Here is a 15,680-nt window from a genome sequence, read left to right on the forward strand (position 1 = left end):
TTAGCTCACAGAAGCATGTGCGTCTATCATCTGACACTCTTCCAAGCACCTGCAAAAGCACTTCATGTGGAACATATGCATCATAAAGCCTTTATGTAGTACACTGCTGATCTGACAGGTGGTATGACTGGGTGTATTGCTTGTTATATTTCAAGCCTAGTACAGCATTTCTCATTTGTGTTCCATTACATCAATTGTTGCTTATTACCTCACCGATTTCTTTGATTAAAGGTGCAGGCGAAAGATAGGGAGCCATGCCTGCAATATTACATTCTGAAAGTGAAAATCATGTTGTGGTATAACAGTTGGTGGCCTCCTCGAAAGCCACAGCCTATGATTGTAGACAGAATGTAATATTGCAGTATGGACAAATTGGCAAGTGATAATGTTGAGGCCAAACCACTCTTAGCTATTGTGAATTGTTGTGCAGGAAAGATGAGACTCGGCAGAATGTTTGAGTGATCCCAAGAGAGGCATTGGTGCATTGCAAACATCACTTTCAGTGCGTACATAGACAGGGACCAAAGGAATGACGAATACAAGCGCTGACTTCCAACTGATTTTTATTTTGAGTAATGTGCATATATACCGAGACACCGAGACAAAAGTGCCCCCTCCCCCCCCCCAAAGCATAAAACCGACATGAGTATGCTTTCAAAATTCAAACCATGACTGCCATTTTAAAATGAACGAGAGCACATGTGCTACCTCAAGAAAACAAGTTCTTTATCTGTTAATGCAATTGACGGCTTACTTACAGAGTCACCTTCAGCGATTGCTTAAGGCGATCTACAAATTGTTGTGGCCTTTTTAGCCTTATCCTGTTTTATAGTTTTTTGACCTGTTGCTGCTTTCATCCACAGCCTTGCCCTTGCCAATGACAACACCCTCCTCATTGGTACCATTGATGAGATTCAGAAGCTCCACATTCGAACTGTGCCTCTTGGGGAGCTGCCAAGGCAAGTTGCACCTTCCTTTTCGCATCTCGTTTCTTCAGTTTATTTTCATTTTATTTTATGTTTTTTACTGGAGAAAATATCAGTCACTTCAAAACCTTTGGCATGTTGCCAGGGTTCTCTTTGTTTTGAAGCCACGGTTTTAAATCATGAACATGGCACCAAATACTGTTGGCAGTTTTGCACGAAGCATTAGCAGCAATGGCAAGATTTAGCATCGCACTTGAGCTCCTTGAATTGTGTTCTGTTAAAATGCAGGGGTGATATTTCACACTATGCAACACGAGGTTATTGCTACTGCACTGCAGAAACACTGGCCTGGGATCTATCAGGGATCTCATAATGCTGGTCTGACGAGTGTTGCCAAAGGCGTGGCACACGGCATCAAGCATCAGTGGTGCATGAAATGAGACCAGTGGAAAGCTATTGATGTTTGCCAGCAACCAATGAAACTATTAGATAACTTAGCTTGACGTTTACTGTTTATTCCACTTGGACCAGCTGCTCAGCACAATGCTCATGCCAGCAGTGGAAGGCAGAACACTGCCCTGGCTCTGCTGTTGAGCTGATCGACGGGACTGTCTCATTGTGTCCACTTAGCTTTGTCATTTTTGCTGCGAGACAGACTGTGTGACTTGCATCTCTGGAAACTTAATATGCCTATCGAACCAGGCACCAGCCTTCTCGCATCCATAGAAGAACATGTGACCTCTTCAATACCAAGACAACATTGCGGTAGCGGCTCCGACTCGATGACTGTGCCTCAAGTGTCCATATCTTTTGCAGTTGGTGGTAGGGTTCTATTCTAACAACCAAATAGTGCTGCCGCCTCCCCCCCCCCCCCCACCTTCATCCGTCGGGATAGTTTTATGAATTTCCAAATCTTCAAGTTGGCAGGTATGCTGTTTTCAGTTCGTTAGGTCAGCTTCGCCGCAGTAAAGTCCTGTTATGCGGCAAAGCACACGTACTATTGCGGTGAAGCATATTTGTCGTGCGGTGAAGCATATTAAATGAAAGAAGCGGACACTTTCACAGGGCCCCTGCTGGTGCTTACAGCTGCCCAACTCTATCAGCTTAAGTACCCACACTGTGCTTCCTCTTCATGCATCTGGGCAACACCAGTCTCCGGGTGGAAACCTCTATGTCTGCTGCTAATCTAGCTATGTGCTCAAAAAAACGATTTCCAAACTTAAATTTGACCAATTAGCAAGCATGGCTACGTTTTTAGATCTTCGTTCTAAAGTAGTTGAATACTACCAGGATGCTTCAATGCAAAACTAGATTAAAAACCTTGCTTTAAAATAAGCAAAGAAAATCTCAACACCAGGGAACCCAGATATGTCCTCAACAACGAAAACTACTGAAAAATGCTCCTTCCTCGTTAGCCCTGTTAAAAGACTTTGATAAGCTTATCAACCAGCAGCGATTTTCACTTGCTTGTGGCAGCAATTTTCACTACCCAAGCACATGTTGAAAGATATGTGCAGGATGGAATTCTGGGCTAAAAAGAAGATCAATGTGAGTGGTGGTGTAAGTAAGCATAGTTCCCAGTGTTGGTTCGGCTTGCGAAGAGATACCTGCCGATACCGGACGCCAGTGTGTCCATTGAGGCAGCTGTTTTCGGTGTCGGGAGGAATTGCACCATGCAGGAGGGTGTTGCTGCTTCCCGAAATGTCAAGCAGCTATCCTTCCTTCATGACAGCATTAAATAATTGCATTTACGATACTGTCAGACAAAAGTGGTGTACTAGAGAATTTTTGTTGACCACAAAGCATAACTTTTTCTGTATATAGTCAAACCCGGCTATATCGAACTTGGGGGGAAAAAATGCCTATCAGTTCGATATAGGGCATAATTCGATATAAGCCTGCTGAATAATTGGACGTCATAAAAGCACATACCATTTATAAAATCACTTTATTGATGAAACTAAGCTTAGTTTCGCATCGAATAGTCCCATATTTTCTCCTACTTGGGCAATTGTGCTGCCTGCGAAGCATGCACTTCTCCACATTATCTAAAGAGTCGGAGCAGTTGAGGCCACAACCTTCCACATTTGCGCAGAAGCACCGGAGTAGTGTGAGTGCACCAATCACCTTGGAGGACGGGGGCAAAGGACTGTCATTGCTTTCCTCATTGTGCCTGCTTTCACTTGTGCTCGTTACGATGTCGGCAATGTAGTGTTTGTTTTCGGGCTCTCGCGTGGTCGCGACACCATCATCTGCACTCACAAACTCTTCAGCCATTGATTTGTCAATGGCTTCTGGAAATTCTGACAGCTTGCTCCAAACTTCGGCAGCACCAGCAACGACTTCATCACACTCATCAGAATTTACAGTCATCACTGGGCACGTGGAGGCCGGCACATCTGAAGCAAGTTCAGATGAATCACTTGTACACGGCCTTGTACACTTGTACACGGCTGTACCTGGTCGTAAGTTTGTCCGCTTTAGCCCTAATCTCCCCCTTATTATCCGATTTCGCACCATGTTCAACCCGATTTATGATTTCGAGCTTCCCGGTGAAAGGCAAATTCTGCCACTTCATCACTGCAACACTGCGGGAAAAGGCCTACAAGGCGCAAACACAAGGAACCAGAAAAGCACCAAGACAACTCGCACTTGCGCCATCTTGCACAAGGGCACAAGAGCCTCTGATTGGCTGTCTGAGAAAGCGCTGCGCACGGGCCAGGATAACATTTTGAAGGGGGGGGGGGGGTCGGCGGCTCACCTGTCATGGCATGGTCACGATAGGGAGAGCGGTTGGATAGGATGGAGCCATGCCGCCGGGTTTCCCCACCGCCATGAGGGAAAGCGAACTTGGAGGGGCACTTTTGCACTGTTTAACGTTCCATATATCGGGAGTCGCTACTATATTTCTTTAACCCTTTCAGACGCCGCTTTATCAAGTTGATTGAAAACTTGCTTTCACCATATCTCTTGCATCTTCAGAATCATAGAATGTGTACAGCTGCAGAGAATAAGACTTTTCAATTCTTTCATGAATTTTGTCAAGCTTAAAAAATTTCGACTCCATGCGAAAACTCGCTACAAGAACATCAAATATGAGGACAAACTATTTCGTGTTTTGCAAAGCTTGAAAAGTACTTATCCAGCCACTTGAAAACCATGCCTGGTGCATGACATTGTGACCAACAATGAAAGAAGTGAACCCGCTACATTGAACATACTGACACAGAGTAAAAACACCGAACCGTCTACCTTCCCATTCATTTCCCTAAAAAAAATTATGAACGCTACTCAAAATTGCAGCACTGTTCTAATAATAAGTGTTTCCAGATGTATGCACCACATTTTAAATATAATTGCATTAGCAGCGGTTTGCTGTTGATGCATTATCTTGCCGTACACAATTGTGTGGACAGCGTCTGAAAGGGTTAATGTAAGTGTAATTTTTGCTATATATACTCATTGTAACTATACCATGTTCAGAACTTGTTCAATATACAGAATAATTCGAGGTAAGTTGGTTCATTATAGTGTGGTTCGACTGTACTTTATTTACTGTGCAGTAAACCTTATTTTAAAATTTTTTTTCTTACCTGCAGTTGGTGAAAGAAATTGCATTTTTTATAAAATGGTAACATTTGTATTGAAAAATGTATTTGGTAAATATTTGATGTGAATCGCACTTAGATTTTATTATTTGAGTTCACTTCGAAATTGAAAATTTTATACTTGCACATTCCTACTTAAATTTCATTTTTGCTGCATGCCAGCTGATGTGGTAGTGGCAGTCCCATTGTTATTGGTCAGGCATTAGACCACCACTCCTGTGTATGGTGTCAGTGATAACCTTGAAACCAGGGTGTGGAACTAAACTGTAACCAAATACCATACCCAAACCGCAGATTTGGGCAGAACCCATCCTAAACAGGTATTTTTGAATCGTGCCTTATCCCAAACCGAACCGAAGTTGAACTGAACAAAATAATAATGGTTATTGGTTCGACATGAAACGATTCAAGCGTATGAGGCGGCAACGGGTACTCAATAGTTGCACGATTCTTCAAATACCAGCTTTTTCGATCAGTGCACAATACGGGCATATTGCTGTGACTCGTGAGTTACGGTGTGTGCAACAATGGGGGTAGACAAATGGGTGCGTGCTGGTAACAATGGCGCTTGCACCCCTGCAGCCGTGCCACTTGTGCTCCACCGCCACAAAGTTGTCTCAGGGGCTCCACTGAATCAACATTTCTGATAACTCTCCCAATTAGGTCATTAGCCCAACATGTTACTGAAGCTAGATAAACACGTAGAGCGGAAGAGACAATGTCCTTGATATCAACGATTTCTGTTGGATGACTTGTTGTGATCTTAACGCTGTCGTTGCTAATGAATATTGTCACCTTCTCAGTGAGTGGTAACCACGGCTGTAAACAACACATGAAATATTCCTTTGTTACATGCCATGGTTCAATGCATGTTTGGTGCTTAGCCATGCAGAGTACATTTCCCTGTGGTAGAAATAATTCATGGGGCACAATACGCGTGCTTTCGACTTTTTTGTCCACCCTTAACTAGCACAAGACTACGTGCCATGCCCAAATGCACAAAAAATATCGAGTATGGTTCGACACAAACCAGTCTTTATTGTTCAGAAGCACCAATGTCCTCACGTACTTGTAAAAAAGCAGCAAACTGAGTAAAATGCCCAATGCTCATTTCTTTATTTGCTACAGACTAGAAGTTCGAAGTTGTAATTTATGTAATGCAGTAGGAATTAATGTGGTCCTGTAGTAAAAAGTAGTCCTGTAGTAAAAACCTCAAGCGGCACTAAAATTAACAGACCCTTCTGCTGTCAAAATAAGGATTGTTGAAGCAAAGCAGACCTTACACTGATGCAGGGATTCTTGCTAACTCTCACTTTAGAACGCACATACGCCATGAGGACAAGTTGATAGTACTACCTGGCAATACCCATGGGGCAGGTTAAAATGGACTGCACCAAACCAGTTTACGAACCAGTTCAGTGTTGCAAACAGTTAAAAATTGTTATTTCTCCTAACAGGAACTGAATGGGAATGAAATTGGAGTGCGTTGAACCTGAATTAACCCAATATTTGTTTCTGTTCGACACCCTGCTTGAAACTATGTTTAGTTAGCACTTCCTGTGTCACTGATGGTACTGATGCTTTTGTGCGCAGGAGGATTGCTTACCAGGAAGCAACGCAGACGTTTGGGATTATCACCATTCGCAACGACATCTTGGGCAGTAGTGGCCTAACACCTGTGAGGCCCAGTGCAAGCACACAGGCACAGAATGTTACATACAGGTCTGTTCCTCTTTTCAAGGTGTCGGTTATGATTGGGTTGGCAAAAGTTTTATTCAGTCCTTTTTCTGTGTCCAGTTTTATGTTAGTTCTTTTTCACGTGTGTGTGTGCGTGTATGTGCACTTTTGCAAATCCTGTTTGCTGTTCCCTCTTACACTTTTTGCTAGCTTGAAATGAATAGAGAGCACATACAGTGAAACCTCGTTATAACGAACAGTTAAAAAGTCGGAAATTAGTTCGCTATATCCATAATTCGTAATATAAGATTTAGTAAAAAATACATGCAAGAGGAGCAAAATTCAATCAGAGAAGGCACAGCAACTCGAACGATGCTTACTTGGGTCACGTTCATTTATTTACGCACAAAGAACTGCGTTATCGCGGCCTGCTTCTTGGTGTTGATCGCATTCCATATCACGCCCTGTTCCACAGTTTGCAAACACTCAGCAAGGGCAAACCCACTGCCCTCAATAGCACTGCAGTGGGGGCGCAGTAAATCCAACGCAGCAAGTGCTTCTTGCGAAGTCGGAATGTTCTCATCGTCTACAGGGTCAGCCTGAGCTTCGTCTGCGGGATGTTCAGAGACTTCCACAGCGATTTCGGCGTCCGTCAGTACAGCCGTGGTCGCTGAGATGTCGTCGCCACCTACGAAGTCTTCTACAGTCATTGTTGCGGGCATGTCAGCAACAAAACGCGAAAAATCGTTCCAGGCCTCATCGTTCCAGGCCTCAACACTAAAACGCAAAAGCAACATTCCATCACGCGGCTGCCGCCGCTGCTGATGCGGCGCTGTCAGCGGTTGTGAGATGCGGACGATTTCTTTGGCTGTCTACTCTCGATGATGACGTGGCATCTCTGGTGCTGTCAGCGCCTGCGAGGTAGTCCTGAACGTTTGCTGCGCCGCACAACACACTTGTAGTGCAACGAAGCCTGCCGCCTGCTATTAAAGTGAGGTAGGGCTTGGCGTCGCGAAGTTCGTTATATCCGTTTTATGCCAAACCGCGTTCGCTATAGGAAGTTAAAAATACATGTGTTTGACAAAAATATTTCGGAAGAGTTCGATATATTCAATAATTCGTTATATGCGTGTTCGTTATATCAAGGTTTGACTGTACTTCTTGCATACTTGTGCAGCTCCAACATGAGCTCTGTGTTCAAGCCTGGAGCAGTGAGCACAGCTAATGACCAGCTTGGCCAAGAAGTTGAAGTTCACAATCTCCTCATCATTGACCAGCACACCTTCGAAGGTACGTGGTTTCATGTGTACAAGGTTTTTCATTTTTCTTTTGTTGTCTACCTTCGAAAAAGCTGACATTGAAAGAAGCAGCCCTTCTGTTACCATACTTGCAGGAATGGAATGCAGGATTTTGTGTGAACTTACCAGCTTGAAATGGCATCTCTCATTATTTTTTTACATCATATTTCAGCTATAATTCACAAAGTATTTCTCCCTGAATTCATACTTGTCACATGGCAAGCTAAAGCACTAGGAGACTGATGATGAAAGCCAATCCCTCCACAGTTTCGATTACAAATGCTCCCAAATGGGAAGATCTGCTTGAAATCAGAGGTGCACCAATGTGTATATGTAGCTGCAGAGCAAAACAACCCATACCACTATTTCAGTGCATGACAGTGCAGCTTTGTCTGCGTTAATGCGGCCAGCCCAGTGCTAAATGATCTGGCTGCTTTGCACAGTGCTCATCACCGTGAGTGTGTAGTACTAATGGCACGATAGGCAACTCTTTACTGCAATGTGTGCTTATCCAGGCATGTATATCTGTAAAATTTGACAGTGGGCTATAAAATTTGCGTAAATATTTAAGTATGTGGTTATAATTTAAGTAACTCGTGCTTTTATTGCAGTGTTACATGCCCACCAGTTCATGCAGACTGAGTATGCAATGAGCATCGTGTCGACTCGACTGGGGAATGATCCCAACACCTACTACATAGTTGGAACGGCAAATGTGCTGCCTGACGAGTCGGACCCCAAGCAGGGTCGCATAATAGTCTTCCACTGGGTGGATGGTAAGTCGTTCTTGTGTATGGATGCTCTGCCAGAGGTATTGTTTGTGCACATGCGTGTATGCTTTGATTTCTTTTTCGTTTTTGATTTTTTTACATGCCTATTATCAGCACTGGTCTGAAGTTCCTCTCATCGTAATCGCCCTTCCTTAAAGTCATCTAAACTAATAACCTTGAGCTTCGAATAATGTCTTTTTGTGCTTATTATTAGTGGTCTGTTGATCGACAAGCACAATTCGTCTGCTTCTGTATTTTTCTGCAGTTAAGGTACAGCATAGCTGAGCAGATCATTCTAGTAAATGCATTGTCAAACTTAGTGTGATGAAATTTATGAACACTCATTCAAAGTCTCTTACGAAAATGGTGCAACTCTCAAGACAACAATAGTAGTTGTAGCCAGAAAAGGCATCTTGAAAAGACTGTTTTTATCGTTAGGCGACATAAATAGTGGGGCTTAGTTATAGTACTAAAAATAGAACTAAGAAAAGCAGAAATAATTGCCAACTGCCGGAGAGAACCATAACCAAAACCTGTGTTCCATGTGGCGCTTTACCGTTTGATCTTTGCTGGTAGTACAGTTAAACCTCGATACAATGAAGTCGGTAAAAATCTGCAATTTGCGTCGTTATATAGAAATTTTATTGTATTGAAATTCGACATTTTATGCAAATAAGTACAGTCGCCGACCTAGTTTTCTTACACGAAAAGGGACTGCACAATTTTCTGAATTACGTATCAAGCCATCAAAAAAACAAATTTGAATGAGAAAACTATTTTGATAAATTTGGGTGTCAGTGTCGAATGATACGGTTTCATTCCACGTACATGGCGATATCTTCACACTGCAGTACGAATTAAGTGAAGCCAGCCATGCTTTCGCATGCACTCCGCCCCCGTGGCTGACTGCGTCACTCACACTGGAATCACGCTATCATGAAAGCTCTGGTAGCAGGTAGGGTATGCTTCGTCGACCTCTCTCTCCAACGGGTCAGCGAAACTTGAGATTACTCATTCTCCAATACTGAACGCATGGGAAAACAGCTTACATGGTGCCACACCATCTCAGCACGGCCACTCTTTGCACAGGTGGCAGATTAGTACCTCTGAAGCAGGGTGCGTGGCTGCATATGCGCTCAGCCGCACTTACAGCCTGGCACAGCCACAGACGAGATGTGCGCCAGAAATCGAGACAAGCGCCCACTTGCCCCCCAACTCCACCCCGGCACCCACCCTCTCTCACGTGCTGGATTGAGTTACTGCGAGCTCCCCGCCGACCGCCTTTAGCTCCCTCACATTTCCGCGGCGTGCTGTTTCTGGTGCTCTTTCTCTCCCCCTACTTTCATTCCCTTCCCCTTGTGCAGCGCGGTTGAGGTGTCCTCTGCTGAGAGACAGTTACTGCGCTGCACTTTACCCCAACCTTTCCTTCCCATCAAGAATCTCCTTCTCTCTCTCTCTCCCCCCACCCATCCTTGCTAGCGTGAGAAGGCGGCACTCATGAAGCCGCCATCTTTCTCGTCTCATCCTTGCGCACCTTCACTTGCACTTAAAGCACACAATGCGTGAGGTGCGACAGGATCTTATTGCACTTGGACTTTATACGGAACACGGTGCAGCTCCACTTCAGCTCGTGCTCTTGTTGCATGGAGCACGATTTGATAGGTGCGTTTGCAAGCAGCGGCTTGTAGCTCATTCATTTGACCGTTTCATCAGTTATGTGTATACCAATGGGCGAAAACGCTTAGTAATTCGAATGCACAAGCATTTGTGACAGTTAATTCAAACATACCGCACTCCGGCAATGCTTTCAGCTGCTTGCCAAATCATGTGCCTGCACCCCCGACCAGCATTGTTCTGACCCCGCCATAGAGGAAAAGCTTAGGAGAGACCCCACGACGTCGTGCGCGACGCTCCGTATAAAGTACAAGCGCGATAACACCATTGCTGCATGCCCTACACTGTATGTTCAAGTGAAAGCATCTGAGAGGAGCCGACGATTGGCGGCTCAATCTCGCCCGTGTGAAAGAGACGGAGCGGGGAGGAAGCACACCATCTTTCGTTGTGTGCGAGGCACCCAACGTTGCGAAGCACTGAGGGCAGGGCGGCATTGTACTCCGGCTGCAAGTGCACATGTCGTGGCTGTGCGCATGCAGCCGTATCCTGAGAGCGATCTGCTTTGGGGGTGCGTTGGTGGCTCGTGGCATTGTGTGTGCTGTGTGTTCTCGGCACTCGCCTTACGTTGAAGCGATAGACAGCATGAATGTCACTTTGCTCGCTACTGCTGCCGTGCATACAAGTGTTTTGACAGCGTGTTTCTGCGGTCATCGAATGAGACATGTTCACGTTTGCTTGTGCACGTGTGACACCATGCTTATCAATTTACTTAGTGTGCCTATGTTTGCAAGCTTATATGGCTGATAAAAGTGCTATCCTTGCTTCGTAAAGCTGCCCGCTAACTGGCTATCGCAATCGGTGCTTTGCCTTTTGAGCGAAGCTGCAGCTTTTTTTTACAATGACGAGTCTAAACTGAGACGTCCCAATGGTAAGATTGTCAGAGACAGTGCGCCACATCCGATTTTGTACAACAAGAAAGGCCCTTAATACAAGTTCGCGAAGGTGACACCCAGTACCTTATTCTCCTTATCTTTTGCATGCGGCGGCGCCGCAACAGAAGAGAGCGCGCCAACATGAATATGATCAGTGGCAACAACTTCATCTTCAAAAGACATGATGTGTTAAGAACGCAAGACAAAGAACGTGAATGCAGCGCTGATCTGTCAGCAGACGAAGGAAAAAGCATGGGAGCACGCAGAGGGAAGTAGTGGTGGAGGCCCAGTCGGGCCTCGGCAACTCTGCCGTGGCAGTCCTAGGAGGCAGTAAGGGGGCTTAGGTGGCAGAGGTGATTAGCGCCGTCCATCAAGCTGGCAGGAAAGCAAATCCACTTCCCTCCTGCCCCTCCTTGCAACTGCACTCCCCTCGCCTTGCCTCTCAACTCCCTTGTAGCTCCTTCACCTTCAGTGGTCTCCGCACGTGCCTGCCTCCGCACCGGCCCAGCGCCAGCTTAGCCCGCTTCCTGAAGTTTCGTTTTCTGCCGTTATCGGGAGGCAAGCATTGGCTGGCACAGGCAGTTTCGTGGTCCTCGCTCGCTGTGTGCTTGCACGCCGCGATATTTCACAACTTGCACCATTCATGAATCATAGTATGATGCACAAGTACTTCAGGAACAAGTCCTTCTTTTAATTCAAACTTTTTATAACAAATTTTCGTTCCCCATCGAGTTTGAATTATTGAGATTCGACTGTATATTGAAATCGTATGCAAACACACTTTGTTATACAGTCGGCGACCGATAATTCGGGCTCCACGGGGAACATAAGTAACTGCAACCAAGTCTGCCTGTATTTCTGCCAGTTTGGAGTTTTGCTGTACACCGATGCAAGGACTGCAAAGGCTTGAGTCAGATCCGCATGTGGAAGGCTCCAGAGCACACAGCACATCATCATCTGAGTCAGAGTCGCTGTTTGACGGTGGGAGAACTTGCTCAATTATTTCATTATTCAGTTTGGCACGCGATGAAGCCACACTGTCAACGTCTGCAGTCTTTAAATCTAATGGTGGCAGGAATCGGCACACTGCTTGTGTGCGAATATCAACTACTAGATTTTGAATCGAATATTGAATATCAGAAATGTTAGCACAAGCTTTTATGATTACAAATTTTGCGCAGAAAATATCTGAGGGCACCTAAGCACCTATTATGAGTTGTGAATGCGAAAGCATTAATGTCCTGAGTTGTGAACTCGCGGGCAAGCGAACGCGTTGAGATGCTTGGCACATTTTGAAGAACACAGGTGAGAGCTTGTGTGGAAAAGGAATGCGTGAATATCACAGGCATCCGAGAGCAAGAGTGAGGGTGACATGGCATTGTAGCGATGCTCGTTCCCCTAATACAACACCTAGCACTAGTGCACCAACAGGAGTTGCCTTTTGCCCACTCTGCTCCGTCGAGGCACCCACGTGCTTTGGCATCGCAGCCAATGGGAACTTCGTCGAGGCATGCTCAATATGTGGCATCGCAGCCAATGGGAATTTAGGCTGCTACTGATGCTGCACAGCAACTTTTTCGCTTAATGAGCCATCTGATGCTTTCACATCAAAACACGGGGCTGCACATGCTCAGGGGGCTACTTGCACTACATAACAAGAATATTGCTAGCTATCAATAACTTAGATGCTTAGGAATCTAGATGTATAGTATGCTCTACTCTTATTAAAGGTAACACCAAATTAGTATGCTAGATCTGGTAACAACTCGGTTCACATACAAAGATCTGGAAAATATTTTTTATCAATACGATGTCTGTCAAACAGAATCAAGTACTGCTTTCTGTCCTAATCTGAAGAACTAGCAAAGTTGTCCTAAATACCAATGGGGTTTTCAGTTTAATAGTAGGTCATACTATGCTTAATGCAAATCTTCTACTGCCTAGGAGGTTCTGCTTTCCATTTTTCTTCCAGAAAAAAGATTTTTTCCTATCTTTATGACAGGTGTCCGTGGGTTATCATCAGCTTGTTAAGGCACATCTGCGTGACAGACAAAAATGGGCTATGCGCATCACGTCACATAGCACCACTTTGCATGGTCATCAGTGCCCCATACATCCAACGCGGTTGGCACTGACTGTAGAATCTTTAAATCGGGAGGCTCACAGCAAGTTCGTGGGACATCCTCTCCACACCCTTTTTCTTTTCGTCCACATCCATCTGCCGTCCATGTAAACAGGGTTTGCACCCTTCGAATGTCATTGAAAGGCAAACAATGGTCTCTAAAGTCTATGGACAATATTCGGAATGAGGGGTCACTGAGCAGTGTTTCACAAAGATGGCAGCCATGAACATGGTCATCCCATATGCTCGCTTTTGTTAAAGAACTAGTTTGTTGGTTTTCAGAGAGTTCTGCAACCACTGTGAATATATCTGCGTTGATTTGGTGTAAAATCTTAACTGTAGTCGCCTACACTCAACGACGCTGCTCCAATTCGGCCTAAATGGCTTGACAGTGTGGCCGCACTGTCTAACCAACCAAGATTTAGGGTCGTACTCTATTCTAACGCACACACAATTGATGGACCCCTTTTATCGAAAATAAAGTGCGCATTAGATTCGAATAAATAGGTAATCGAGAAATAGAATACTAGATATTTTATTCCTGAATCAAATTACTGGAGCGTTCGCTATTTTATTTTAAATTGAATATTCTAATATTCGCACACCCCTAGCTAAAAGTATTCATGGAATATTGCTTTTGCTTGTTTTGTATGCATTTGTACATACCTTTCAGGAATCTCGATGCTCATACCTGTATAAATGTGCAGGCAAGCTGGAACAGGTAGCGGAGCAGGAGATCAAAGGAGCGCCTTACTCCATGCTAGAGTTCAATGGCAAGCTTCTGGCCTCTATCAACAGCACAGTGCGGCTGTTTGAATGGAATGCGGAGAGGGAGCTGCGGAACGAGTGCAGCCACTTCAACAACATCCTAGCACTCTACTTGCGTGCCAAGGGGGACTTTGTGCTCGTCGGCGATCTCATGCGATCCATGTGCTTGCTGGCGTACAAGCCCCTGGAGGGAAGCTTCGAGGAGGTACGACTGCTGCTTTGTTGTGGTGTCTGTGGTGCCATGGCTTGCACTGTGAGCTCTTCTGGCCCTAGTTCGTGTGGCATTTTGCGTGCGAGTGAAATCGTTAGTTCATTTTTTACAAAGTGAATGCGTGCATGGGGTTAAAGGTTCGATTCCTGGCTTCATTTTCATGAAGAAAGGAGGCAAGAATGCTTGTGTACTTAGATTTAGGTGCATGTCAAAGAACCCCAGGTGGTCAAGTTAATCTGAAACCCCCAACTAAAGCATCCCTTATAACTGTAATTATAATTTAGAAGGTGAGTGGGTACATTTGAATGCCGATACTTATTGCACACAGCCCTTGCTTACAGGCTTATAAGACTTATATGCCTTTAAGACTACTGCTGGCTTTCTTTGCTTCTATGCATTTCAAAGGTCATCTGATTTTTTAAATATTTCTGCTTGTGATAACCTCTCTGCTGCATTAGTGTCTGTAGCACTGTGTATAAGGAGCATTTCAGAGAAAATCATATCCTGCCTGTCCGTATGATAAGGGATGCGTGTCACATGACTGAGCCACTTCTCTATCCTGTGATTGTAATCCAGGGCTGTATTCTGACTGTTATGATTATTTTTATTTTAGATTCTTTGGCTGACATGACATCACGCCTTCCTTATCACCAGTATTGGCCACTCACTGCGATGAGTGACAAGAGCTAAAGAGAACCATTATAAAAGAATCCTTGCTTGATACAGCCCAGATCTTTCAACTTCTTACATAATGACACATCTTTTTAGCAATGTTGGTAGACATACATTTTAGAAGGTTTTCAGTTTATAATCTGCTTCTTCTTTGTAAAAGTGGAAGCTAGTGCCATGTCATTTTAATATTAGAAGATGCAAAGGGATTTATTAGAAGATCGTTTTGAAATGAACATGTGTCATGTTGGAAAATATATGTGTGCCCTGTTTTGCAATAACTTGGCTGTTTGGTGTTCCTTCTGTACTCTGAACATGTTTACTGCAGTGTGCATTCGACATCAATAAGGACCTCAGGCTCCCACGCTGAGTGGCTGAGCATTGTCGTGTACACAAGATTAGGATTTAGTTGCGCTTAGTAATCGATAGAAACTGCAGTGTGGCTTAGCCTAGTCGTCTGTGTCTTGTTTAAATGCATCTTCACCCCTTATACATGAAATATGTGAGGTATGAAATTCTTTGCCAAGGGTAAGCTGTAATAATATGTGTCTTAATGGGCTAAACTAAATTCCAGATTGCAAGAGACTACCAGACCAACTGGATGACCTCTGTGGAGATCTTGGATGATGACACTTTCCTCGGGGTAGAATCTACGACAAATTTGTTTGTTTGCCAGAAGGACAGGTAGGATACATGAATGTGAAATGGAGTTCAGTTTATCGTCTATACGTAGTAGCTCAACCTAGCATTTCATCATTGTCTATATACAGTTACGGCTATTTTTCACGCTCCTTCTGTGTATCGAAAGCCGTACTACTCTTTACATGAAGGAAATGTCTTCTGCCTCATAAGCTGTTTGGCTGCTTTTGCTTCTGACTTAGTGAAGCTTAACAAACACACACACACACACACACACACACGCACACAAACACACACACACACTATATATATATATATATATATATATATATATATATATATATATAAACCGTAGATTGCAATGAAGTGATCTTATTTGTGATTTGTGCTTGCTAAAGTGGAATTTGCATATTACTTTTGGGGCGGCTCTGTTTGCTACAAAGCAA

The 15,680-nt window shown here is 44.3% G+C and overlaps 1 protein-coding gene across 1 annotated transcript in view; it reads left to right on the top strand.

The window, feature by feature from the left end:
• Positions 1 to 15,680, top strand: part of LOC135898888 (DNA damage-binding protein 1-like) — a 62,014-nt gene that overhangs the window by 26,797 nt on the left and 19,537 nt on the right. Inside the window, exons 13-18 of the mRNA XM_065428082.2 lie at positions 864 to 959; positions 6,128 to 6,256; positions 7,389 to 7,501; positions 8,121 to 8,285; positions 13,655 to 13,920; positions 15,170 to 15,279. Coding sequence (XP_065284154.1) covers positions 864 to 959; positions 6,128 to 6,256; positions 7,389 to 7,501; positions 8,121 to 8,285; positions 13,655 to 13,920; positions 15,170 to 15,279 — 879 coding nt within the window. The remainder of the gene's footprint in view (positions 1 to 863; positions 960 to 6,127; positions 6,257 to 7,388; positions 7,502 to 8,120; positions 8,286 to 13,654; positions 13,921 to 15,169; positions 15,280 to 15,680) is intronic.

The sequence above is a fragment of the Dermacentor albipictus genome, chromosome 3 (genome assembly GCF_038994185.2).
Source record: "Dermacentor albipictus isolate Rhodes 1998 colony chromosome 3, USDA_Dalb.pri_finalv2, whole genome shotgun sequence".
NCBI lineage: Eukaryota > Metazoa > Arthropoda > Arachnida > Ixodida > Ixodidae > Dermacentor > Dermacentor albipictus.